Source organism: Balaenoptera borealis, assembly GCF_965194805.1.
Source record: "Balaenoptera borealis genome assembly, chromosome: 7".
NCBI lineage: Eukaryota > Metazoa > Chordata > Mammalia > Artiodactyla > Balaenopteridae > Balaenoptera > Balaenoptera borealis.
The window spans coordinates 53,440,798-53,466,205 of record NC_138864.1 but is presented as its reverse complement, the minus strand read 5'-3'; the positions used below and the strand labels follow the sequence as shown (position 1 = coordinate 53,466,205).

Genomic DNA, 25,408 nt, shown 5'->3' with positions numbered 1-25,408 from the left:
TGGAAGTATATCTTAAGTAGATTTGTCTTCTGAAATAATACAAAACCTATTTGAAAAAATAAGTGAGTGAATATCAGCTTGTTGAACTGACTTGACCTTGTTCCCAGGAGAGAGTTCATTTAAGATCAGGCAAGTTCAAAGTCGATGAATCATAAGGTAACTAAAAAACTAAAAAAAAGTGACATTTTTTATGAACTCTGCAAGTTCAAAAACCATTTAAGGTAACATTATTATTGTGTTAGGAATTCCTCAGTACTGATGTCTGAGGGCAAAAGCTTTGGCTATAGAATAAGAGAATGATTAAATGGATATATACTAGGAGTGATTCAACCAAATAAGCACTGAACATTGAAGGGATTTCCCTTTAGGAATAATCTTCAGAACAAATTTGCTAAGCATACAAGAAAATTGGGCTCGTTACTTTATAGCCATATTTCATTTTTAGCTGAAACTTCTCTCAAGGAAGTCACCTATTGGCCTACTAATAATGAGAACAACAGAAGTAAACGTTCAGAACTTAGACATCCAGGTACTAAGCTAACTGCTCTACATTCACTGTCTAATTTTAAAAATGAGGAATTTCAGTTGCAGTAAGAATAAATACATTGTCCAGTGTCAAATGACCTGTTTCTAAAACTTAAATTTATCAGCATAAGACAATATTTGCTACTATTGAGGACATTCAAAGCATATGTCAGTAGAATCTGAAGACAAATCCCCCCAAAAGTTCAAACGATGTTATTTCTTGGCAGGCATCATTGAAATTGGTTCATAGTCTCCTTGGGTACCTACTTTGAAGAGGATAGTGGTCATTTTAAATGTAAAAGTTCAGTTTTGTTTGTAAAAAACAAAAACAAAGCATCTGTCGTGTATACTAAAACTATGCTAATAATTTTCACCCCTGGAAACACACATACACAACTTGAGGGACTCTGTGCTCCTTCCTCTTCCCATCACCAGCATCTAGCAAAGCCCCGGCCACACAGTGCTCAATACAAATTTTAAGTAAAGAAAAGAAGACTCAAGAAAGAAATAGTTGTTCCAGTTAAGTCTATCTTTATTTGTTTGGATATGTTTTAAAATGTCAAATAGGGACTTCCCTGGCAGTCCAGTGGTTGGGACTCTGTGCTTCCATTGCCGGGGGCACGGGTTCGATCCCTCGTCGGGGAATTAGGATCCCCAATGTTGCGCAGTGCGGCCAAAAATTTAAAAAAAAAAACAAAACCGAAAACCAAAAAAAAAAAAAAAAAAAAGTCGAATAATGCTGTTAATGGGGATTTCTGTTAAGTCCATTCAACAGACAGAAATTGAGTACCTACTATCTGTGCCGTGCTTTGTACTAGGCACTAGCTGTATGGCATAAAAAAAATATTCAGGGCTTCCCTGGTGGCGCAGTGGTTGAGAATCTTCGTGCCAATGCAGGGGACACGGGTTCGAGCCCTGGTCTGGGAAGATCCCACATGCCGCGGAGCAACTGGGCCCGTGAGCCACAACTACTGAGCCTGCGCGTCTGGAGCCTGTGCTCCGCAACAAGAGAGGTCGTGACAGTGAGAGGCCCGCGCACCGCAATAAAGAGTGGCCCCTGCTTGCCGCAACTGGAGAAAGCCCTCGTACAGAAATGAAGACCCAACACAGCCATAAATAAATAAATAAATAAATAAATAAATAAAATTAAAAAAAAATTCAATATCCTGTGATAAGCCATAACGGAAAAGAATATATGAAAAAAGAATGCCTATATGTGTATAACTGAGTCACTTTGCTGTACAGCAGAAATTAACACATTGTAAATCAACTATACTTCAATTAAAAAAAAAAAGACACAAGACTCCTACCCTCATGGAGCTCCACTCTTCAGGGGAATGACAATTAAGTCCCTAAATGGTCTTTCCTCCTTATTACCTTCCTCAGGTCAGATACATGGTGGTTAGTTGGGAAAAGTACCTCTAGGTCTTTGGTCTTCTCCATTACACTTTGATGTTGATAGTGAAGCAGCAATTAGATAAAATGTACCCATGTTACACAGAGTGGATGGCAAAACCAAAGCTAGAATCCAGTTATTTCAGTCTACAATATGTTTTCTTACCACTTAAAGAAATATCTCTCCGTTTTTACCTCTACCTTTCTCCCTTGCCCCTTTCTCTCTTTCTTTAAAGGAATTTTCAGAAATAGAAATTTTTGAAGAAATGTAGAATACTGGGAGTTCTCCATGTTACTTGTTTTAGCCAGTTAATTTTGCCCTTCACTAAATGTGGCCGTCTGCTCCTTAATAAACAGCAACCCCCCCGAAAGATGGATAACAATAGCCGGGGTCCTGGAACCTCTTCTTTATGCCCATCTCCATGCTTTACACAAAATACCACTTTTTCCATTGTAAAAATAATATACTTTTAGTATAGAAATTTGTAAAATACTGAAAAGTTTAAAGAAAAAAACTGACATAACTTTCATTACTATGAAACAACCATTCTTCACCTTTTGATATATTTCTTTCTAATATTACATCAATTAATTTCTTTTACATAGTTAATATCATGCTGTCACAATTTTCCCCTGACCTTTTCTTTGCATATTGACATAGGTACTTTCCAGTGTTATTGCAAATTTTTGAAGGTACACTTTTTCTTTTTTAAATTATTTTTTATTGAAGTATAGTTGCTGTACAATATTATATAAGTTAAATGTGTACAATATAGTGATTCACAATTGTTAAAGATTATACTCTATTTACAGTAATTATAAAAATTGGCTATATTCCATGTGTTGTACAATATATTCTTGTAGCTTATTCTATACCTAATAGTTTGTACCTCTTAATCCCCTACACGGCCCCTCCTACCTTCCCTCTCCTCACTGATAACCACTAGTTTGTTCTCTGTATCTGTAAGTTTGCTTCTTCTTTTGTTATATTCACTAGTTTGTTGTATTTTTAGATTCCACATATAAGTGATATACAGTACATGTCTTTCTCTGTCTGACTTATTTCACTTAACATAATGCTCTCCTAATCCATCCATTTTGCTGCAAATGGCAAATTTTCATTTTTATTTTTGGCTGAGTAGTATTCCATTGTATATATAAACCATATTTTCTTTGCCCGTTTATCTGTTGATGGACACTTAGGTTGGTTCCATATCTTGGCAATTGTAAATAATGCTGCTATGAACATTGGGGTACATGTACCTTTTAGAAATAGTGTTTTTGGGTTTTTTTGCTATATATCCAAGAGTGAAATTTCTGGGTCATATGGTATCAATAGTTCTATTTTTAGTTTTTTGAGAAACCTCCATATTGTTTTCTACAGTGGCTGCACCAATTTACATTCCCACCAATGGTGTACAAGGGTTCCCTTTTCTCCACATCCTCAGCAACTTTTGTTATTTATGTTCTTTTTCATGATAGCCATTCTGGCATGTGTGAGGTGATATCTCACTGTGGTTTTGATTTGCGTTTCCTGATGATTAGCAATGTTAAGCATCTTTTTCATGTGCCTGTTGGCCATCTGCATTTCCTCTTTGGAAGAATGTCTATTCAGTCCTTCTGTCCATTTTTAAATTGGGTTGTTTGTTTTTTGATGTTGAGCTGCATGAGATGTTTATAAATGTTCAATATCACCCCCTTATCGGTCATATCATTTGCAAATATTTTCTCCCATTCAGTAAGCTGTCTTTTGTTTTGTCAATGGTTTCCTTTGCTGTGCAAAAGCTTTTGAGTTTAATTAGGTCCCATTTGTTTATTTTGTTTTTATTTCCTTTACTTTAGGAGATGAATCCAAAAATATTGCTGAGATTTATGTCAGAGTGTTCTGCCGCTGTTTTCCTCTAGGAGTTTTATACTATCCAGTCTTACATTTAGGTTTGTAATCCATTTTGAGTTTAATTTTGTATATGGTGTTAGAGAATGTTCTAATTTCATTCTTTTACATGCAGCTGTTCAATTTTCCCAGAACCACTTGTTGAAGAGACTGTCTTTTCTCCATTGTATATTCTTGCCTCCTTTGTCATACATTAATTGACCATAAGTACATGGGTTTCTTTCTGGGCTCTCTATCCTGTTCCATTGATCTATGTGTCTGTTTTTGTGCCAGTACCACATTGTTTCGATTACTGTAGCTTTGTAGTATAGTCTGAAGTCAGGGAGCATGATTCCTCCAGCTCTGTTCTTCTTTCTCAAGATTGTTTTGGCTATTTGGGGTCTTTTGTGTCTTCACACAAATTTTAAAATTCTTTGTTCTAGTTCTGTGAAAAATGCCATTGGTATTTTGATAGGGATTGCATTGAATCTGTAGATTGCCTTGAGTAGTATGGTGATTTTAACAATATTGATTCTCCCAATCAAAGAACATGGTATATCTTTCCATCTCTTTGTGTCATCTTCAATTTCTTTCATCAGTATCTTACAGTTTTCTGAGTACAAGTCTTTTACCTTCTTAGGTAGGTTTGTTCCTAGGTATTTTATTCTTTTTGATGTGGTGGTAAATGGGATTGTTTCCTTAATTTCTCTTTCTGATAGTTCATTGTTAGTATATAGAAATCCAGCAGATTTCTGTATATTAATTTTATATCTTACAACTTTACTGAATCCATTGATGAGCTCTAGCAGTTTTCTGGTGACATCTTTAGGATTTCATATGTATAGTACGATGTCATCTGCAAACAGTGACACTTTTACTTCTTCCTTTCCAATTTGGATTCCTTTTATTTCTTTTTCTTCTCTGATTCCTCCAAAACTATTGCTTCTCTCCAAAACTATGTTGAATAAAAGTGGCAAGAGTGGGCATCCTTGTCTTGTTTCTGATCCTAGAGGAAATGCTTTCAGCTTTTTACTGTTGAGTATGATGCTAGCTGTACATTTTATATTATACTCTCCTTAAGTGAATGCATCATAATTTGCTCAGCCATTCACATGTGACTAAGTATTTAGGTTACTTCTCATTTTTCACTTATCAAATAAAGCAGCAATTAACATTTTTGTGCCTGATATTTTTCCTGTACTTTGGATTTTTTTTTTAAACTCAGCATTACACTTTATTTTTTCTTTCAATATTTATTTATTTTGTTTATTTATTTTCCTTTTTATTTATTTTTTTTTGGTTGCATAGGGTCTTAGTTGTGGCACATGGGATATTTGTTGAGGCATGCAGGATCTTTTCGTTATGGCGTGCGGTCTGCTTGGGCTTCTCTCTAGTTGTGGTGTGAGGGTTTTCTCTCTCTAGTTGTGGTGTACGGGCTCCAGGGCACGTGGGCTCTGTAGTTGTGGGGCATGGGCTCTCTCATTCAGGTGCGCGAGCTCAGTAGTTGTGGTGTGTGGGCTTAGTTCCCCCGCCGCATGTGGGATCTTTGTTCCCTGACCAGGGATCGAACCTGCGTCCCCTGCATTGGAAAGTGGATTCTTTACCACTGGACCACCAGGGAAGTCCCTGGATTATTTCTTTAGAACAGATCTCCTAAAATTGAATTGAGTCAAACATTTAGAGTATATATTGCCACATTATTTCCTTATTCATTTTAATAATTTTCATTTCCTACCTATTTTACCTCACTTTTGTGAACACTTGATAAACTCATTTTTCAAAATATCTTTGCTGTTTTAATTTGAATTTCTTTGTAGTTAGTGTGAACATTTCACTATGTCCTACTTTGTTCACCAAAGTACTATTGCCTTTCTGTGTGTGAATTGCCTATTTGTGTATTTTGCCCAGTTCTATCTGGGCTTTTGAATTTTCTTATACACTTATATGAACTCTTTAAATATTAAGAATATTAATCCATTGTGATATTTACAATGAAGAGCTATTTGGTTAACTGTTGCCTTTAAATCTGAATTTATTCAAGATAATTTTTACATTCTTTTTAGCTTTATTTCAAACAATTATTTATAATTATTTCCATATCATTATTTACTTTGTGTCCATCACTAGCCCTTTTCAGACATAACACTTTTACTCTCAAGTTGTTAATTTTTATTCCTGTTTTATTCCATTTATCATCTTTATTAGGCTATCTGGGTAATAATACTACTTACTCAATACCAAACACTTTTCAAGCCTTACCCAGTTTACTTCTTACAAAAACCTTAGGTGGCTTCTGCTATTGTCTCCATTTTAACAACTCACAAATCAAGGTTTGAGTAACCTGTCCAAAGCCAGTCAGTCGACAAGTGATGCAGTTAGAATTCGAAGCCTCCTGAGCTTCACTTCATTCTCATCTTTCCCTTGATCTTACTGTCATGTCCTCTCTCCCAATAATTCTGCAATTAATTTAAAAATTCTTCTTGTGCTATTAAGGGAGCTTTATTTTAATAGAAGACAGAGACTTACTCAGAGGGATGATTCACTAATGGAGTTTTAAAGATGCTACTAGAGGCTGATAAAAGCTATAGAACTTTCAAAGCACCAACTTAAGCCATTGACCCACTGGTCTGATTTCTATAAAGTTGTCTCTGACCTAAGACACTCAGCACTTACTGGTCTCAACAAGCATGTGTTGAATCTTTATTTGTGTAAATTGCTGTACTATTAAAATATAAAAAGAAATGTCTAATCATATAAAACAGTAGTAATGAATACCAAATGAGAGGTATAGATAATTAGGCGTAGGATGGGGGTGGGTAAAAATCACTTCTGGTTAGTATAGACAGAGAAGGGTTCTCAGAGGAGTAAAATTCAGGCTTCTGTTTGTCATTGACTTGATACATGGCTAAATCACTTAGTTTTAAATTTATTTATTAAATTTTACTTTTATATTTGTCTGTGTTGGGTCTTCGTTGCTGTGCACCGGCTTTCTATAGTTGTGGTGAGCGGGCTCTAGAGCGCAGGCTCAGTAGTTGTGGCGCACGGGCTTAGTTGCTCTGCGGCATGTGGGATCTTCCCGGACCAGGGCTCGAACCCGTGTCCCCTGCATTGGCAGGCGGATTCTTAACCACTGTGCCACCAGGGAAGTCCAATCACTTAGTTTTAAATTAAGTCAATTTGTTATCTTCTAATCACCATTTCACCCAAGTTAAGGCTGTTGCATCCATTGGTTAAACAATGTCAGGAGAAATAACCTCCTTAGAGAGCAATATACTCACATTAAGAACTTCTGTTTTAAGTGCATGCATGCATAGAAACAATCTGATGTAATCCAGGGTGAGTTCAGGTACAGTCATTCAATGTCCCCTGTCATTAAGATAGTCATACATCCTTTGTACATGAAATTAATTACACATAAATGGGTGGAGAGTGTGTGGATCCTTGATTATTGTTGCAACAGCTGTGATTTGTCTTGCTCTTTGGACCTGAAACTTCAGGTGTATTCTTTCTCTGGCTCAGGTCAATGGAGTTCATCAACATGAATTTGCATTCCTTTTTACAGAATAGTGAAGCTTCATTTCGCACTCAGATTGGCTAAATAGAAGAGGTAGGAGAAATAGGAGAAATGAATTATTGGAGAGACCAGGGAAAGAAAAACACAGGATTTACAACAAAAGAGTCATGGGAAGAAGAACCTCCTGAAGAATTAAAAATTCTCTTCCTAGGAGAAGAAGGAAAAGTAGGTGAAAGCATAATAGATAAAATGTAAGAGTGGCTTGAAAAGATAATGAAGGGTTAAGGGAGCCAGGATATAAATGTTCATCTAAATATACAACCAGAGAGCCTTTACATTCTTCAGAATACATTTTTAGTCAATGCTTGTTGATTGATAGAAACACATGTAATGGATTTTCTATTAATGGCGGAATTTAAAACTTCTGAAAATTCTACATTAAAGAAATAAAAATATTTATTAACACATTTACAGAAATTAAAAAGCCAGGAATTGGAATTAAGATTCATTTGTGAGTAGTTTAATAGGCTGTAAGATAAAGGGAACTAATGAAAGTAGCTAAAATACTGGTGGTTCCACATCTAATATCTAATATTTCAATGCACTGAGAGAAACTCACCGTTTATGGGACTTATATGGCAAATACACTTTACATTTAAAATTGAATTGTCTGGAAGTGTTGGTGAGGATGTGGAGAAAAGGGAACCATTGTGTACTACTGGTTGGAATGTAAATTGGTGCCATCATTATGGAAAACAGTACAGTGGTTCCTTAAAAAATTAAAAATAGAACTACCGTATGGTCCCAGCAATTCCATTTCTGGGTATTTACCTGAAGAAACCAAAAACACTGACTCAAAAAGATATATACACACCCATGTTCCTTGCAGCATTATTTACAATAGCCAAGATATGGAAACAACCTAAGTGTCCATTGATGGATGAATAGATAAAGAAAATGTGGTATATATATATATATACATACAACACAATATTATTCAGCCATAAAAAAAGAATGAAATCTTGCCATTTTTGACAACATGGATGACCTTGAGGGCAGTATGCTAAGTGAACTAAGTCAGACAGAGAAAGACAAATACTGGATGATCTCACTTGTATGTGGAATCTTAAAAACAAACAAAAAAACAAGCTCATAGATACAGAGAATAGATTGGTGGTAACCAGAGGTGGGGGGTGGGAGTGGGAAAAATGGGTGAAGGGAGTCAAAAGATACAAATTTTCAGTTATAAAATAAATAAGTCATGAAGACGTAATGTACAGCATGCTGACTATCATTAATAATACTGTATTGCATATTTGAAAGTTACTAAGAGAGTAAAACCTAAAAGTTCTTATCACAAGAAAAAAAAACTCTGTAACTATACATAGTGACAGATGTTAACTAATTGTGGTGATCATTTCACAATATATACAAATATTGAATCATTATGTTGTACACCTGAAATTAATACATGATGTATATCAATTATATTGCAATAAAAAAAGATTGAGCTGTTTGGTAGATCTTTGCATATTAGTTTTGTTTGACGTAGGGTAAAAAGGTATGTTTCAGAAGAGGTTAATTTTTTTTTTCTGGCTTCATTCACTTTATTCTTCTCATAGAAAACTATGTGGTGGCTATAGCTGGAGCCTGGGTCCTCTGCACAGAAATTCTGGTGTGGGTCTTTACAAGATGGTCAGTGAATTCCTGATACGGAGACTTGGTAAACACCATCTCTCTCCAGAGATCAGGAGTGAGATAACTGTAGGTCTTGGAAATGGCATCAAAAAGTTGCCCAGGGTGGTGGTGCAGCCCCTGGCAGAGGTGTAGTGGTCGTCAATTCCAGCCATCACCAGTAGCTTCTTGGGCACAGGGGCTGAGACGATGCCAGTGTCCCTGGGGGCAGGGATGAAGCACACCAGCACAGAGCCACAGTGGCCAGTCACCTTGCAAGGGATGGTATGGGGCTTGCCAACCTTGCTCCCCCAGTAGCCTGGCCGCATGGGGACGATGGGGAGCTTGGCCAAAATGATGACCCCACGGATGGCAGTGGCTACCTCCTTAGAGCACTTGACACCCAAACCGACATGTCCGTTGTAATCCCCAGTGGCGTCAAATGCCTTGAACCTGGTCAGCTGGCCAGCACGGGTCTGCTTTTTTTTTTTTTTTTTTTCATTAATTATTTTTATTGAATTATTAACGGGTCTGCTTTTGCCAGGAAAAATCTTCAAAACCTCATCCTTGAGGCATGCCCTCCAGGAAAAAGTCAATGATCTCAGATTCCTTGATGGGCAGAGAGAGGAGATGGATCTCCTCCAGGGACTTGATCTTCATGTCCTTGACCAGGCGGCCCAGCTTGGTGACAGGGAGCCACTCCTTGTCCTCTCCGCCTTGCCTCAGCAAGCTCCGCGGCCTCCCATTCCAGGCCCCCTCCCCCCCACCTCCGGGCCCTTCCCCAGCACTGGCTTCATCCGCCATCTGCTGTTTTTAAGGAGGCAAAGAGCGAGGTCAATGCTACTTTGGATGGCAAACAGTTTCAAAGAAAATAAGGCAACTAGCCTGAGAATGGTATTTATGATATCTCTGCCACAGGAAAAGCACTACATGAACTGCAATACAAACAAAAAACCAATAAAACACACAACCCCAGTCTATCTGGGCCAGAAGAACTTGTACAAATAAAATAATCTACTGTCTCCCTGAAGGCAGAATATAATGTTTACACCATCTATCACTACAATTTAGCACAGTTTTTGGTTTATGGCAGGCACTCAGTAAATGTTTGTGGAACAAATATTGACTGAACTGAGGCCCAGAATTATGAAGAAATATTCCAGTAAGTATAAGCATAAATAATTTTTAAAAATTTAAGCAGCATAAAAATAAGACCCAAAATCCTTTATATAATTTTATACTTAGTCCACGTTTTTCTGAGTCAACCTGCTTATTCATTTTTTCTATTCCCTTAAAACATATTTACTGAGCATTTACTATGTGCCAGACACTGTTTCTAGGTTCTTCAAACAAAATAGCTTGACATTTGAGTAAAGACCTGAAAAAATGAAGAAATGAGTCATACAGTACAGCTAACTTAAAGGAGTCAAGACATGCAGAGGGGCTGCTTTCTAAGGGGTTTCACTGGAAATTAATGAGGCTCAAAGAAGAAGTGTCTATTCCAGCTCTTTATTATCAGCAGTGGCTGGCAGTAATGTGAGATAGGAGTCAAAGTCTTTAAAGTCAAGGACTGTGGCTTGGGAGTAGCTAGAACTACTACAAATGCCCTGAGGAAGAAGCATGCTTGGATGATCAAAGAACAGAAGGCTCATGAGACTGGAGGTGAATAACCCAGGAAAGAGTAATAGAAGATGAGGTCAGAGGTGAGAGGGGGCCGGGTCTTGGAGGGACTTATAGGCCATAGGAAATACTTTGGATTTTACTCTCAGTGAGAGGGGAAACCATTGACTTGACCTACTCTTAACAATAGACCCTGGGGAGGGGAAGGTGGAGAGGGACTGTTAAAGAGGGTAAAGGTATTGAATTGTGCATTTTTTGGATTTCTTGAGTTTCTTTTCCTCGATTTACATCTTTGTTTTTATGGAGCACATTTTCCTGTTTCTTCTGAATAAACAGCACAGGGGAGATGAAAAAAAAATAGGGGTAAAGGTAGAAATAGAGACCAGTTTTGAAGTTATTGCAATATTTGTGGTGACAGATGCTGGGGAAAGTGGCAATAAAGGTGTGAAATGATAGTGTATTCACTCATTTTCTTTATTATTTAGGTAGTGTTTTTTTCCCCTCTTTTGCTTCTTTGAAAGTAACAGGGAATAAATAAATGTAGCTACATACATGAGTGCTAAAGAATGCCAAGGAAGGGCAAAAATAGACTGAGGATGGGATTTTATTACTAATACATAGCAATTGTTGGGTGTTTAACATGTTTCAGGCACTGTACAAGCCTTTTAAATACACAAATCACTTAATCTTGCAATAACTCTATGAGGTATCATTACTATTTTCTTTTTTTACCAAAGAGGCAACTCAGGGACTGAAAAGTTAAGTAACCTGTTCAAACTTACACGGCAAAAACAGCAGAAGTAGTACTTGAATCTAAGTCCAGGTTGTTTGTGGAGTCAGGTACCAAAAAAGAAAATTGCTGTAAATTAATTTAAAGATTTACATGTGGAAAAGCAGAGTGAAAGAAAGAGCAAATCATCTGGGAGGTGAGTTGGGCTGAAATGGAGTGAACACCCATGGATGTGTCGGGGGCAAGGGAGAGAGTGTAAGGAAGTGAGGCGAATGAAGATAGTCAGAGAGAGAGAGTGTGCTACAGTCCTTAAAAGCCAAGAGGAGACTCTCAGATATGATATAGTTGGTATTAAGGAGCCATTGTAGGATTTCTAAGATGGAGTCATAAGATAAAAATGTTTCACGGGGGTGGGGTGGGAGGCTCGAAAAGGCAGTGTATGAGAGTGTACTATAGTAGTGTACCATGGTGTAGGAGTGGTTAAGAGTGTATTTATGAGGGCTGGGAGCTGGACTGCTTTCAAGTCCTGGGTCAGCTGCTTACCAATTGTGTGACTTTGGGCACACAATGTCAACCTCAGTTTCTTTCACTGTAAAATGTTAGTAACAATAATACTACATATGTCAGATGATAATTGTGGGGATTAAATGAGTTAATCTCTTTCAAGCGCTTGGGATAGTTCCTAGTACACGGCCAGTGCTTACTCAACGTTAGTTATTATTATTCCCACAGGTACGTACAGAATAGACTGCAGCAGGGATGCAAATCTTGAGTGTTGGGAGAGTACAGACAAGTTGGTGAAAGGACTACTTGCCAGTGGAGGGCAGGAAGGTACAGAATTATGGGGAAGCACACTTCAGAAAGGAAAAATAGCTGCTTGTGTGAAGGTGTGTGAGTCAAGACTTGCAAAGGGGCTGCTTTCTAAGGGGTTTCACCGGAAATTAATGAGGCTCATAGAGGAAGTGCTTAGTCCAGCTGTCTGATATTACCAGGAGTGGCTGGCAGTAATGTGAGACAGGAGTCAAAGTCTTTACAGTCAAGGCCTGTGGCTTGGGAGTAGCTAGAACTGTCCACTGTTTTAGGTCCATTGTATTTTATGTCCATATCTTCATGTCGGTGGAGCAAAGCAACTAAAATATATACATAACATATATATATATATATAGTAGAAAGACAGAGCTTTACTAAAAATTCTCTGGGCTATTATGATCCTTAAACTATGTATGTCCTTGATAGAGATTTTCACTTGAAGCTCAAGCCTGTAGAAACAGTGCAATCAGCATAATATATGTAATACTTAAAAGAAATCCTGTTAGCCATAAAAAAAGAATGAAATAATGCCATTTGCAGCAACATGGATGGCCCTAGAGATTATCATACTAAGTGAAGTAAGTCAGACAAAGACAAATGTCATATCACTTTTATGTGGAATCTAAAAAAATGATACAAATGAACTTATTTACAAAACAGAAATAGACTCACAGACATAGAAAACAAACTTATGGTTATCAAAGGGGAAGGGGGGAGAGATAAACTAGGAGTTTGGGATTAACATATACACACTGTTATATATAAAATAAACAGTGAAGACCTACTGTATAGCACAGGGAGGTGTATTCTACATCTTGTAATAACCTATGATGGAAAAGAATCTGAAAAAGAATATATATATGTAACTGTAACTGAATCACTTTACTGTACACCTGAAACTAACACAACATTGTAAATCATCTATACTTGAATTTTAAAAATAAATCCTGCATTGTTTTAGGGAGGATTTAGGGGGGATTCATTTTCAAGAATACAAAATGTATAAAAGGATCACATAAACTAAAGGTGGGACAAGGTAAAACAGAACTGGAAACAAAGAGCAGAGGCACGAATCAGATTAAGAACACATGGGAGAAAGAGGAACTCTTCATACATTTGCCCCAGGTGGAACACAGGGTTGGCGTTATGCCTTTAAATAGTTGGGCCCATGCTGTACACACACATATACAATTAGAACACAGAGAAAATGAGTGGCTTGTTAGAGGGTCTAATTAACAGTTTGTAAAGAAAGAAACCTTATCGCATGGCTAAGAAAAAAAATCAAGGCAAGGAAAATCTGGAATAAAGGATGGAAAGAAAATTATGGCTTTGAAGTATGAGTTACTTAGAGAAAGTACGGAAAATACACTATGCAGTAAAAAAATAAAAGGATTTTCTTCCTTTATACTTTTGCGTTGAGCTGAGAGTAACTCCTGTAACTTGGAGACCGCAGACAAAAGGTTACAACATCCATTTCCCCTGGGTTGATAAGTATGAAAAGCTCCGATGTGAGTTAACTCTGCTTTATGAATTTGAATTGTGAAGATAGCACTTACTTTTCAACAACTTGAGGAAAAGAGAGGACCAGAAAAAACTGTAAATGGTAACAGTAAATATGGAATTAAATTACCACTAACGTAATATGCTAAAATACACTTAAAGAATCCGAATTAAAATATGAGTTTTAAAACGCCTTGAGAAAAACATGGACATTCCCCTGATGGCTACAATCCGAAAATATTACATTCTTTTATAATTACATTTCCACCCTGAAATGTCCGTTTCGACTTATACGTTTTTAAAAAAAAATCTTCCTATTTCTATTTCTCTTCAAATAAAACATGAACAGATACACCTTAGAAACTGTCTAACATACTGAAGAAAGACTTGCAGAAAAATTTCACCTGGCCTTTTTAAAGGTGCTACTTGGAAGGGAATTTTAACTCGTTCTAACTACAGAATGGGCAGTAGTATCTACTCGAGCCACAAGGAGCGAATTGTATATTCACATTTATATCTATCTATCTACACATACTTGGGTGGATATGGAGACTTGTTTGGACTTGTACAGACAGGACCCTGTAAATGTGCAAGTCCTTGGTGAGTCAGCTGATAAGCGTTCCTCTACTCACCCTTTTGCTGAGGGGCAACAGAAGCGAGGACATTCCTCCAGCAATTCCAACCTGTTTCGTAACTTGTCGAGCAATCTGCGTTCAATCGAGCGGTCCCGAGCGGTCCGGCTGATTGGCTGGGGAGCGGAGCACCGGGGTGTGGTCTGCGCGCTCTCTACGCCACGGGAAGCCCGGAGGCGTTTGAGTAGCGGCTCCTCCAGGCTCGGCGGTGGAGGCCGCTGCCCGCATCCGCCGCGACTTTCCGCTGGAGTCTGAATCTCTTCTTCCAAGATTCACGTCTTAGTGGACGTTCCAAGAGAAAGCCCGAGGTAGGGAAGCGCGAGGCTGGGGACTCGAGGGAGACGGTTCGCGGGAAGGGTGGGCTCTCCAATTTCCTGAGCTTGGTCCCTGTGGGAAGAGGGCTTCGGAGGAGAGGGAGGGGGGATTCCACTTGGCAAGTCTAAGGGGACCAAGTGAGGTGAGACTTATTCTCAGTCGGGGAGCTCCTGGGGCACCCCAGCCCCTAGTTTTCGGTGCTAGCCACGCGCGTCCTGGAGTGTGCTGCCCTGAGCCCGCAGAGCCAGCGCGGTGTCGGAAGCCGGGCTCTGAGCCCGCGGGCTGGTGGACGGCGAGGGGAACCGGGAGGCAGAGACGCAGTGGAGGCGGGCAGAGTCCGGGCCGCGCCGCACCCCTGCAACTCTGCTCGCGTGCGGAGGCAAGTTTCTGCGGGGACCATCGCGCCTACGAGCGGCTGGAGCATCAGGGCGAGCTCCCCGCCCTTCCGCTCCTCGCGCGGGACTCAAGTTCAGCCTCACCTCCGCCTTCTGCGAATCTTGCGTTTGGCTAATCGGCTGTGGTTTCTCCTCAGGTCGCGATGGATCTTGAAGAAGGCCGCAGTGGAAGAGAAGGGGGGGACAACTTCTTGAAAAGGGACAAGAAAAGGTAGTCTGTTTCATTTTCAGACTTTACGTGGCTTGAGAGATTTGGGAAATTTGTTTCTAGCCTCCAGCTCTGAAATAAATGATCAGCTGATGATGATGATGATGTTTATCTTAAATGCAAGCAGTTGCAGAAGTTGGCTGGCTGAGTTGAGCACAGCATTTGCATGGTGAGCTTCTGCCTCAGCTTTCTGGTCCCATACAGGCCAGTGCTCATTTCCTTTTGGGTGTTTTATAACCTTCTGCTTTACAAGTGATGTTGGTCGCCGACGAGCCTGAATCATGTGCTGCTTGTGTTCTGCTTTGTGGTTCTTTGTTCCTTCTGGTAAAGCAGTCACATAAACATTGCATGTTTGTGGCATGGCAGATGAGACAGAAAGCCACAACTGCATTTAAGCATATTTTTATTTTAAGGCAATGAATAGCTGACCCTTGTAGAAGAAATTGTGAGAGGAGTGTACTACCAAAGAAGTTACTAGAATGGTGTGAAATTATCCTGATTATTTTTAGAGTTGGTACTGTCACCACATAGGGAAAATAACTGTCTTAAGTGAATTTTGATCACAATGCAGTGTCTGTACATGAAATTTAAACTTTTGCTCAATAAGCTTTTTGTTAGTAATAAATTGTAAAATAAAACAATTTAGTAAATATATTAATATTATTAGAAACCAAGCTTTGCAGTGTAAGAGAAAAGAAATACAAATGTGGTCATTAAATAAGCTTTTTAAAAACAATGTTAAATTTGAATTAGAAACTTCAGTGTGATTTCATGATTTTTTTTTAATAGTTCGGTTTCTGTCCACTGAAAGGGATAGCGGCAAATCGCACACTTAGTGTCAGATCTTGGTTTCTCAATATCGTTCATTACGAAAAGGAATCTGCGCCCCATAGAGAAAGGGCTAATACCAATTGAGCCTGAGCCTGGAGTATCTTTGTGGTACCTGAAAACAGTTAGTGGAGTTCAGGGCAGTTGTCAAAAAGGACCCAGGAGCTGGCTTGAAGGGGCTTCCACTGGCCGAATCTGGGACAGTTTGAGCGTCAAAAAGAATAATGACTGTACTTGATTGTGAAATACTGAATAAATGAATTCTTAATAAAATTCTGAGAGGAGGAGGAAAACTAAGGGTGAGAGAAGTAGAGAGAGAGAGAGAAAAAAAAACTTCTTTACAGAAAAATGCCAGCTATCATATTGAAACCTGCATTGTTATAATTGATTTGGGCAAGGATTTTTAATGCATCCTAAAGCGCTCAGAGAAATGTTGAATCTAAGAATTATCCACAATTCTTAATTGGAAAAAGGAAAGTGTGGTTTTCCAGTGGAGAGATTTTGCAGTTAGGAACCTTAACCAAGTGATCAGACCTGGCCTGGCTCATGGTGGAATAGACTTAAGTGACACGACATCACCAGGGAAGTATGTTTGCAAATCATTCAGTGAATCCAATCAAGCTTCCAGACTAATGCTGTCCAATAGAAATATAATGTGAACCACATTTTTAATTATTAAGTTTCTAATAGCAACATTTAAAAAGTAAAAAGAAACAGGTGAAATTAACTTTGAAAATATATTTTAGGGATCCAAGTATATACAAAATATTATAATTTCTACATGTAATCAGAATTTTTAACAAGAGAGTTTACATTCTCTTTGTCATACTAAGTCCTCAAATCTGGGTATTTCATACTTACTGCACGTCTCAATTTGGACTAAGTTTGAAACAGACATATCCAAGATGTGGGACATTTTATAAGACGTCTGTTTTTGTTACTATGAAAAGTCATTGTTTGGCGGGGGTAGGTGGGGAGGAGGACTTCTAGATTTAAAAGAGAGACTAAAGAGACAAAACCACCACATGTGATGTGTGAGCCTTTATTACATCAGTTCCAAAAAAGGAAAAACCTATAGAAAACATTCTTGGAAATTTTGAATGTGGATTGGATATTAGCTGATATCAAATTGCTGTTAATTTTATTATATGTGATAATGGTAGGAAAACATGTGAAGTGCCATGATGTTTGCAGCTTACTTTCAAATAGTTCAGCAAAATTTTAACAGTTCTAATGTATACTTTGTTATGCAGATAAAGAAAATATGGTCAAAGTGTTCACAGTTGTTGAATCTAGGTGAATTTATGGGTAGACTTATTACTGTTCTTTTGATTTTTTTTGTTTATTTGAAAATTTGCGTAATAAAAAATTCCCAAATAAACAAAAAGAAAATAGATTACAAAAAGTGGAAGGTAGATATTTCCCATTTTGTTTTTGACTTTTAAACTTGGTACCTTAAACAACTATGTATTTTTGACACAAACACTTAGGGATATTGGAGTAAGAAGTATTAAGGGTATGTGGAAGGAAATGATAAAGACATTTGACAGGTTGTTGGTTTCCAGAAGTGGAGGAAAGGGGGGCAAAGTGGGTGAAGGGAGTCAAAAGGTACAAATTTCCAGTTATAAAATAAGTCATGGGGATGTAATGTACAGCATGGCAACTATAGTTAATAATACTATATTGCATATTTGAAAGTTGCTAAGAGAGAAAATCTTAAAAGTTCTCATCACAAGGAAAAATATTCTGTGACTATGTATGATGACAGATGTTAACTAGACTTACTGTGGTGATCATTTCACAATATATGCAAATATCAAATCATTCTGTTGTACACCTGAAACTAATGCAATGTTGTATGTCAGTTACACCTCCATTTTTGAAAAAGATGTTCAATAAATATTTGTGGGACATTTACTTATATTTATTCTTCAGAAAATAAAATAGAGTCCATATTTTGAAAAACAGAAAAAAGATTAGTTTGAGCCTGCACATACCTTCATTTTATTGTTGATTCTTATCATGGCCTACAGACTTTTTTTTTTCAAACTAGAAATTGTTTTTTTGGTTAAGTAGCTCTTATTAAATTGTGCTCACCATTACTGATTTTAATCTGTTCTTAATAAAACTATATATTTTTATATATATAGTTTATTGAGTTTTGAGCAGTTTTATTGAGATATAATTGACCTACAAAACCATGTAAGTTTAAAGTTTACAGCGTATGGTTTGGCTTATAAATATTGTGAAGTATTACCACAACAAGTTTAGCAAACGTCCATCATCTCATGTAGATAAAAGAAAAAGAAAAATTTCTTCTTATTGTGATGAGAACGTTTAGGATCTACTCTCTTAACTTCTATATATATGTGTGTGTATATATATATATATATATATATATATCATACAGCAGTGTTAACTGTAATCATCTTCTTGTACATTACATCTCCAGCACTTTTTTATTTTATAACTGGAAGTTTGTACCTTTGGACCAGCTGCCTCTCATCCCTTCTCCCCCCTCTAATAACCACAAATCTTATTTCTTTTTCTGTGAGTTTTTTTTTAAACTATATTTGAAATTATAAAGAAGCACGTGGCTTTGCTAATAGGTATAATGCTTGGGTAGTAGTACCACTTGGCATATTTGTATTTGTTAAGATTCTTTATTAAAATGAGGCTTGATAAGCAACTTTTGCTATTTGTCAGCACTGTGTTTGAGCGGATGGGGATAAATGAGTCTTCTAGGAGGGGTGAGAGTCAGTTTATATGTGCATTTCCTTGCAAGGCAGTGTCTCAGAATTCTGAGGTTGCACCAGATAGCCTGGTGTTTGGGAGTTAGACTTTTCAGTTTCAATCTTGGCTTTGTTCTAGCTGTGTGACCTTGGACAAATTAGTTAACTCTTCTCACCTGCAGTTCTCTTGTCTTTAAAGGAAGGACAAAAATGTGCCTGCCTCACAGAGATTAAGATTAAATGAGGTCCTGTATGGGAAGTGTTTACTTAGCCAGTGTCTGGAACATTATAAATCTTCAGAGTAGCTGCAGTTTTAGAGAACGAAAAAATAAATAAAAAGCTTAGAGCTAAAACTCAATTATGTATGGCTATTTTTTTCCTTTCATCCTGATTCCAGGGATACTGAAACCAAGCCTTTACTGGGAATAGGGTGGAACCAAATCTGAAGAGTTATGTTTGTGTATTTTGTGTGTTTTTATGTCCCTCGAACATTACTCCAAAGCCAAATATGGGGTAGACGCTGGATTTTTTTTTTTTTTCTTTAGAAGTTGCTTCAACTCTTTGACTTTGCTTAGCGTAAAGAACAAAGACAAAAATGAATTTACTTTTTGAACTTGAAAAGCTGTGTAAAAATAATGTAATTCTTCCCTGAAGTAGTCTTTCTTTTATAAATATGAAAATGTAGATGCGGAGGCTAGTTTTGGTTGGTTTGCTTTCATATGCTAGGTGGCAGTTACATAGAATAGAAAACTAGTTACAGAGTTTTGAATCTGCGCTCAAAATACTTCACCTTCCTATCTCTGCCTGAGGACCGCTTTCTTGCAGTTTACAAACCATCTTTTTTGATGGTAGTTTTTCTAGGTTGCATTTATTGCCTTAATGGTCCATTTAGGGCTCCAGACATCTTTTCAGAATTAGATTTACTCAAGGAAAGTGATTTAATTACCTTTCTCAGGATAATTTATGCCCTGCATCTGTTTGCCACTACTCTCCACTAGGTAAAGGGAATGATTAAGGATAATATCTAGGTAGATAGATAGACTAGCTGTCTGCTGCTAGAATTACTCAGATGATAATTAAGGGGATTAAGTCTGGAGAGCATGAATGATTTTCTAATTAGAAGAAAAACAGGAAGCTCTCTTTTTTTAGTATTATTTTTTCTAATGCAAAAGTCTTGTGTCTCTGTGTATTCACCATAGAAAATTAGGAAATATCAAAGGCACAAGGAAGAAAATATTTTGGTAGAAATCTCAACACCCGGTGATAACCACATGTATAGATTTCTAAGGTATATGTAAACATACTTAAACTTCATAAATGGGATCATATTATAACCTGTTTTTTTAATAACATTGTAGACATGTTTCTTTGTCCTATTTGTTATTAAATATAAGCTCTATGTTAATTGGGTAATTAAAGATTTATATAGTTTTTAAAGTTTTATGTAATTCTATTGCTAGGTTTTTCAGTAAAAAAGATGAGAAGAAAGAAAAGAAACCAACTGTCAGTACTTTTGCAGTGGTGAGTTTGAATGTATTCACTATTCAAAGTGCTTTGGAAATTTGACTTCTCCTGATCTAGATAAGAGGTATTTCATCTGGTATAATACTTTCTTGGAGAGAAATTTGTTTGTATTTGTTAATGGAGAGGTAAAATGAATTCGTTTAATTTAGTTTGTTTTCAGGGGAATGCCAATCATAACTTGCCGTGTACATTGAGCCTCCAGACTCACCCTTCCTAGCCTGGATTTCAGTATTCTCCTAGTTAGTTATGTCGCCAGTGATATGTTACCTATGCAAGCACTTCTCCCAGTGATGGTCTCAGCCATCTAGATAGAGGAAACCAGCCATGTGGAGCGTGGATCAAAGAAAAAACGGGGTACCCTGTCGACAAGGGCTCTAATCCTGGCGGGTTTGAGGTCAAAGTCCCAGACACTCATATGATAGAAGTTAGCGGTGGATTATTTATTAGTATGACTTAGTACATATCATTATTCTTCTGTGCTGAATAATTGAAAATCTGGAATTTGAAAACCTTAATATAATTAATTCTTTATCTTATTTTCTGGTTTCATGGAATATAATTAATTCTTTATCTTATTTTCTGGTTTCATGTAGCTGCTTAGAAGCTTTTCTTTAATCAGATTTGGATTAAGACAGGCTGGTTGATGGTCTTTCTCTACCTGGATCCTTTTTTTTTTTTTTCTCCCTGAGAATACAGATTTAGGTGAACTGTGCAAGTAGAACCTGGAAGACTACTGAACCAATTAAGTCTTGGAGTGCACACTTTATAATTCAGGCATAACACACCAAACAATTCTAAAATGTGTGTGTGTGTGGTGTTAGGGGGGATAGTCCATCTTGTAAAATGAATATTAGTAAATTGAACAAAAAAAAGCTTATAGGCAGGAAAAAAGAGTTGCCTTTTACACTGAGCACTCTGAACTTCCTCTTCCTGCGCTGCAATTGCTCTTGCTAAAGTTCCACCTTTGAGTCTGTTTCCACTCTCTTTGGAATTTTGGGGAAATGAGGCTATGCACTTGGGTCCTTCTCAGAAAGACTACTTGAATAATCAAGTGACAGTTTTTATTTGTTTTAGATTTCATTCTTATACTAAAAGAAGCTTTGATGTTAAAATAGGGTTTATTGCCAAGTTCTATTAATTTCCGTTCTATCACTTGGAGACCAAAATATTTCTTTTGTAATTTTGTTTTATAAGTAACTTTAAAAATTAGTCTTCTGTTTTAGAAAATTTAACAGACCTAATATATAGAAGTAATAACTATCAATACAATTGAGCCCACGAAAGAGTAAACATCTGGAGTTTGAAGGCTAATAATTATAACATAAATACAGCTCTTTATGCCATGTGTTGCACTAAGTACTTCCTATATGAACGCATTTAATCTTTACAACTCCCTTGAAGATAGATACTATTTTTATTCTAATTCTACAGATAAAGAAAGTGAGGTGAGTCTTACTAACTTGCCCAAGAATCCTCAACAGGGCCAAGATTCAGACCTAGGAAATTCATGTTGTAAATCTCAGTGCTCAGGATGGCATAGAAGGAATATATTCTAAGCCTTTTGAGGAAAAGCTATACTATTTAAGTGGCTTTTTCTCATGCCTTTTTCTTGAAGAGCTGACATAGTTAACTGTGAACTTGTGTATAAAACCCATATAGACAGGGACATATTAAGAACATTTAACAGTAAAATGCTGATGCTATTGGCATTGCTGATTAATAAAAATTTCCAGCTAAGACAAAAACTGATATGTGTTGGGGCTTTCCAAGAACCCCAGGTTTGATGATTCACTTGGAGGACTCACAGGACTCAGCATATTGCCATACTCGTGGCTAAGATTTACAGCAAAATCAGCAATGGGCATAGGAAAGAGGGAGAGGTCCAAGAGAAGCCCCCAATGTCTTATCCCAGTGGAGTCAACTTTATTCCCCCAGCAATGAGTTGTGACAACACGTGTGAAATGCTGTCTGTCAGGGAAGCTCATTAGAGACTCAGTGCCCAAGGGTTTTTGACTGGGGGCTGATCATGTAGACGCAGCGTGTACCAAAATTCCAGACTCACAGAACGAAGGCAGACCTTCAGCATAAAGCACATTGTTTGTACAAATAGTTTGGCCACTTTTATCAGTTAGGGTTATGGTTACTCTCCCCAAAATCCAAATTCTAGATGCCAGCCAAGGGCTAACCTTGAATGCAGTCTCAGGCTTGCAACGTTCACTGTTTTCTGTATACCATCCCTGTTAACTTTTTTCTACTAGAAGACTTTTTGGCAGTCTTGAGAAAAATGATGAAAAAGAGGTAAGGAATAGATTCAAATTTTTCTACTGGCCTTTATTTTATTTCTGTCAGGCTTTGTTTCAACATTTACAGAAACACAAAAGTTGGATAAAATCTAAAACAAGTGAGGAAATGGGACAACTGGAAATTAGGGCGGAAAAAATACAAGTTGGGCTACACTTCTTACACAAAGCACTCCTTAAGGATCAAACACTCTTGCTGCAGATTCAACTCTGATCTTTCTACTTTATGTATCTTACTGAAACATTAATTTTTTTTCTAAATAGAGAATAGGTGGCAATGTTAAGTGCTTCCTCTGTGCCAGGCATCTGTTAAGCACCCATGTGTATTATTTAACTTCATCCTCACAGTGACCCTGTGATGTAGGAACTTGTGTTATTCTTATGGTCCAGATGATGAAACAGACTCAAGAGAGGTTTAAGCGATGTATTCAGTCACACAGTCACATAGCTAGTAAGGGGAAAGGCCCAGAATTTTGCCAAGATCTGCTTACGCTACATCCAGAGCTTTTAACAACTTTAATCATTTATGATAGTATGTGGTTGGTTAAAATTTTATTTGCCTGGGATTGAAGGGTTCTTTGTTGATGCTGTTATCTTCTGGCCACTTGGTCATTCTTCACTGGAGACTTTACCACCTTGCTCAGTGTCTCCCTCTCCACCCCTGGTACTCCTACTATCTTGGGTGAGTTTTATGGTGTTATAAGGATAACCGCTCTTTGACCTTCACAGCGGCAGTAATTTTTCCCTCCCCTTTAGTCCAGCCACCCACTCACATCCTGGATTTTGCTGTTACTTGGAACTGTTCTACCTCCAAAGTGCCATTCTGAAGCAGCCAGATTGAATTAGCCAGCCATCTCATCTCTCTTCAGTATGCTCACTGTTTTCCTTGGATCTTGAGTCCACTGACCCATCAGTTTCCCATCAGCCCCTTCCTGTTTCCATTCCCTTTCTTATCAGTTTAGAGCAATGGTCATCACTTTAGTGATACTCTTGCCTGAACTATAAACTTCCTTTCACCTGTCACTTGTCATGCCCAGCCCAGGCATAATCAGCCATCTGCCTTCTTGGTGCCTGAACCCCGACAGCTGATTGGTGCTGGAGAAAAATCTCGCAATAGGCTGTATCCCACACAAATCCTATTCCTCCTCTTCTCGCTGAGTATGTTAAACCTCTACTCAAATTTCCCACTTCTCCCCACCTAACCCCAACTCTTGGTGGATGACCTCTTTTTTTTATTTCACAAACCAATTGGAAGCCACCTGACAGAAGTTCCTCAGGTCTTCTCTCCCAGTCTGACAAACATACCTGTACCTGGATCAGTTGCTTCTTCCTTCCCTCCTCTTATAACAGGAAACATTTGGTTCTTAAATCTAATCACCCACTTGTACACTGTACTTTGGCTCCTATATCCTCTGCCTTCTCAAGGACCTTACGTTATTATTATTATTATCCTTTCTCTTCTGTATCCTCAATCTCTTCCTCTCATCTGGGTCTTTCCAATTGGTATTTACATGTCACCTGTCTTTCATGTCACTCATGTCCTCCTTAAAGCCATCTCCTCTAGCTTGCTTCACAAATAGGAGCTGCCTTTGCTCTCTGTTTCACCTCCAAATCACTTCTTAACATATTATAATTTGGCTTCTATCTCCAACACTCACCAAATTCAGTGGACAGTCTCTCCTGACCTTTAAGTAGCACCTGACACTGTGCACCGTATTCATTCCTCTTGTTTGCATCTGTGATGCCACAGTCTGCTCATTTTCCTCCCAGTTCTTTGGTTCTTTTCTTGTGTCATCTTTGCCGGTGAACTTAGAGTTCTCAACCCCTAATCCCAGGGGCCAGTGATAGTGTTGGCAGTTCTCTAGTTTCACATGACCATTTCCAAATCGTTTTCATGCAAAACTCCATCCCTGTTTGAGTTTGGTTCTGGACAATTATAATACCTTCTATCCATTTTCAGTGATACCCTCTACTAATTTCTAGTTACTTTTGCTCCTCCATTGAGGACCTTGTCGTTTGATTGCTTCTACTTCGTTCGCCTATGCTCTCATCATTCTTCTGTTTTGGTAACCTTATTAATGCCTCCTAAGCTCCACATTCTTTGACCTCTTCAGTTCCAACAACCTTCATCCCTGCCTTCCTTTAGTAAATTACACTGTGGACAAAGACCTTTGGTTTATCATCTGGGTGGACTCCCACCTCTAATGCTGTAAACTCAAATGGATGTCTTCTTCTACCCCTGCTTATGATCCTTCTTGCTTGGCCATTGTTCCTTATTATCCATTTTTTGACATTGTGTATTCATTTTCTATTGCTGTCGGAACAAAATACCGCTAACTTAGCGGCTTAAAACAACACAAATGTATTGTCTTATAGTTCTGGGGCCCAAAGTCTCACTGGGCTAAAGTCAAGGTGCCAGCAGGGCTGGATTCTTCTGGAGGCTCTAAGAGAGAATCTGTTTCCTTCCTGGTTCAGCTTCTACAGGCTTCCTGCCTTCTTGGACTTGTGGCCCTTTCCTTACTTCACTCCACCCTCTTACTTAGTGTTCCTCCTACTACTGACTCTGATCTCCCTGGCTCCCTCTTATAAGGACGCTTATGATGACATTGGGCCCACTTGGGTAATCCAGGATAGTTTGCTCATCTCAATATCCTTAATGTCTGCAGAGTCATTTTTACCATGTGAGGACACATATTCACAGGTCCCTGGGATTAAGACGTGCACATGCTTGGAAGCCGGAGCATTTTTCTGCCCTCCTACACCTGGTCAAGACTTGACTCTCTCAACCACTCTCTTACCTCCTAGTGCCCCTCGTCCATGTTAGCGCTTCTAA

General features: G+C 38.0%; 1 protein-coding gene and 1 pseudogene across 3 annotated transcripts in view; one reads left to right on the top strand and one right to left on the bottom strand.

Annotated features, from left to right (window-relative positions):
- Window positions 1–1,091: 1,091 nt before the first annotated feature.
- On the bottom strand, window positions 1,092–13,615 carry LOC309632664 (small ribosomal subunit protein uS5 pseudogene; annotated as a pseudogene). Its single transcript has 3 exons — window positions 13,550–13,615; window positions 11,384–11,460; window positions 1,092–9,635 (listed from the first exon to the last, which is right to left on the bottom strand). The product of its transcript is annotated as a small ribosomal subunit protein uS5 pseudogene (transcript).
- A 642-nt stretch (window positions 13,616–14,257) lies between these two features.
- Window positions 14,258–25,408, top strand: part of ABCB1 (ATP binding cassette subfamily B member 1) — a 99,015-nt gene continuing 87,864 nt past the window's right edge. The window contains exons 1-3 of one of the 2 annotated variants that reach the window (XM_082398191.1): window positions 14,258–14,581; window positions 15,121–15,194; window positions 20,212–20,272. In XM_082398191.1, coding sequence (XP_082254317.1) covers window positions 15,127–15,194; window positions 20,212–20,272 — 129 coding nt within the window. In that variant the 5' untranslated portion in view covers window positions 14,258–14,581; window positions 15,121–15,126. The remainder of the gene's footprint in view (window positions 14,582–15,120; window positions 15,195–20,211; window positions 20,273–25,408) is intronic. The other variant, XM_082398192.1, reaches the window with a different exon arrangement.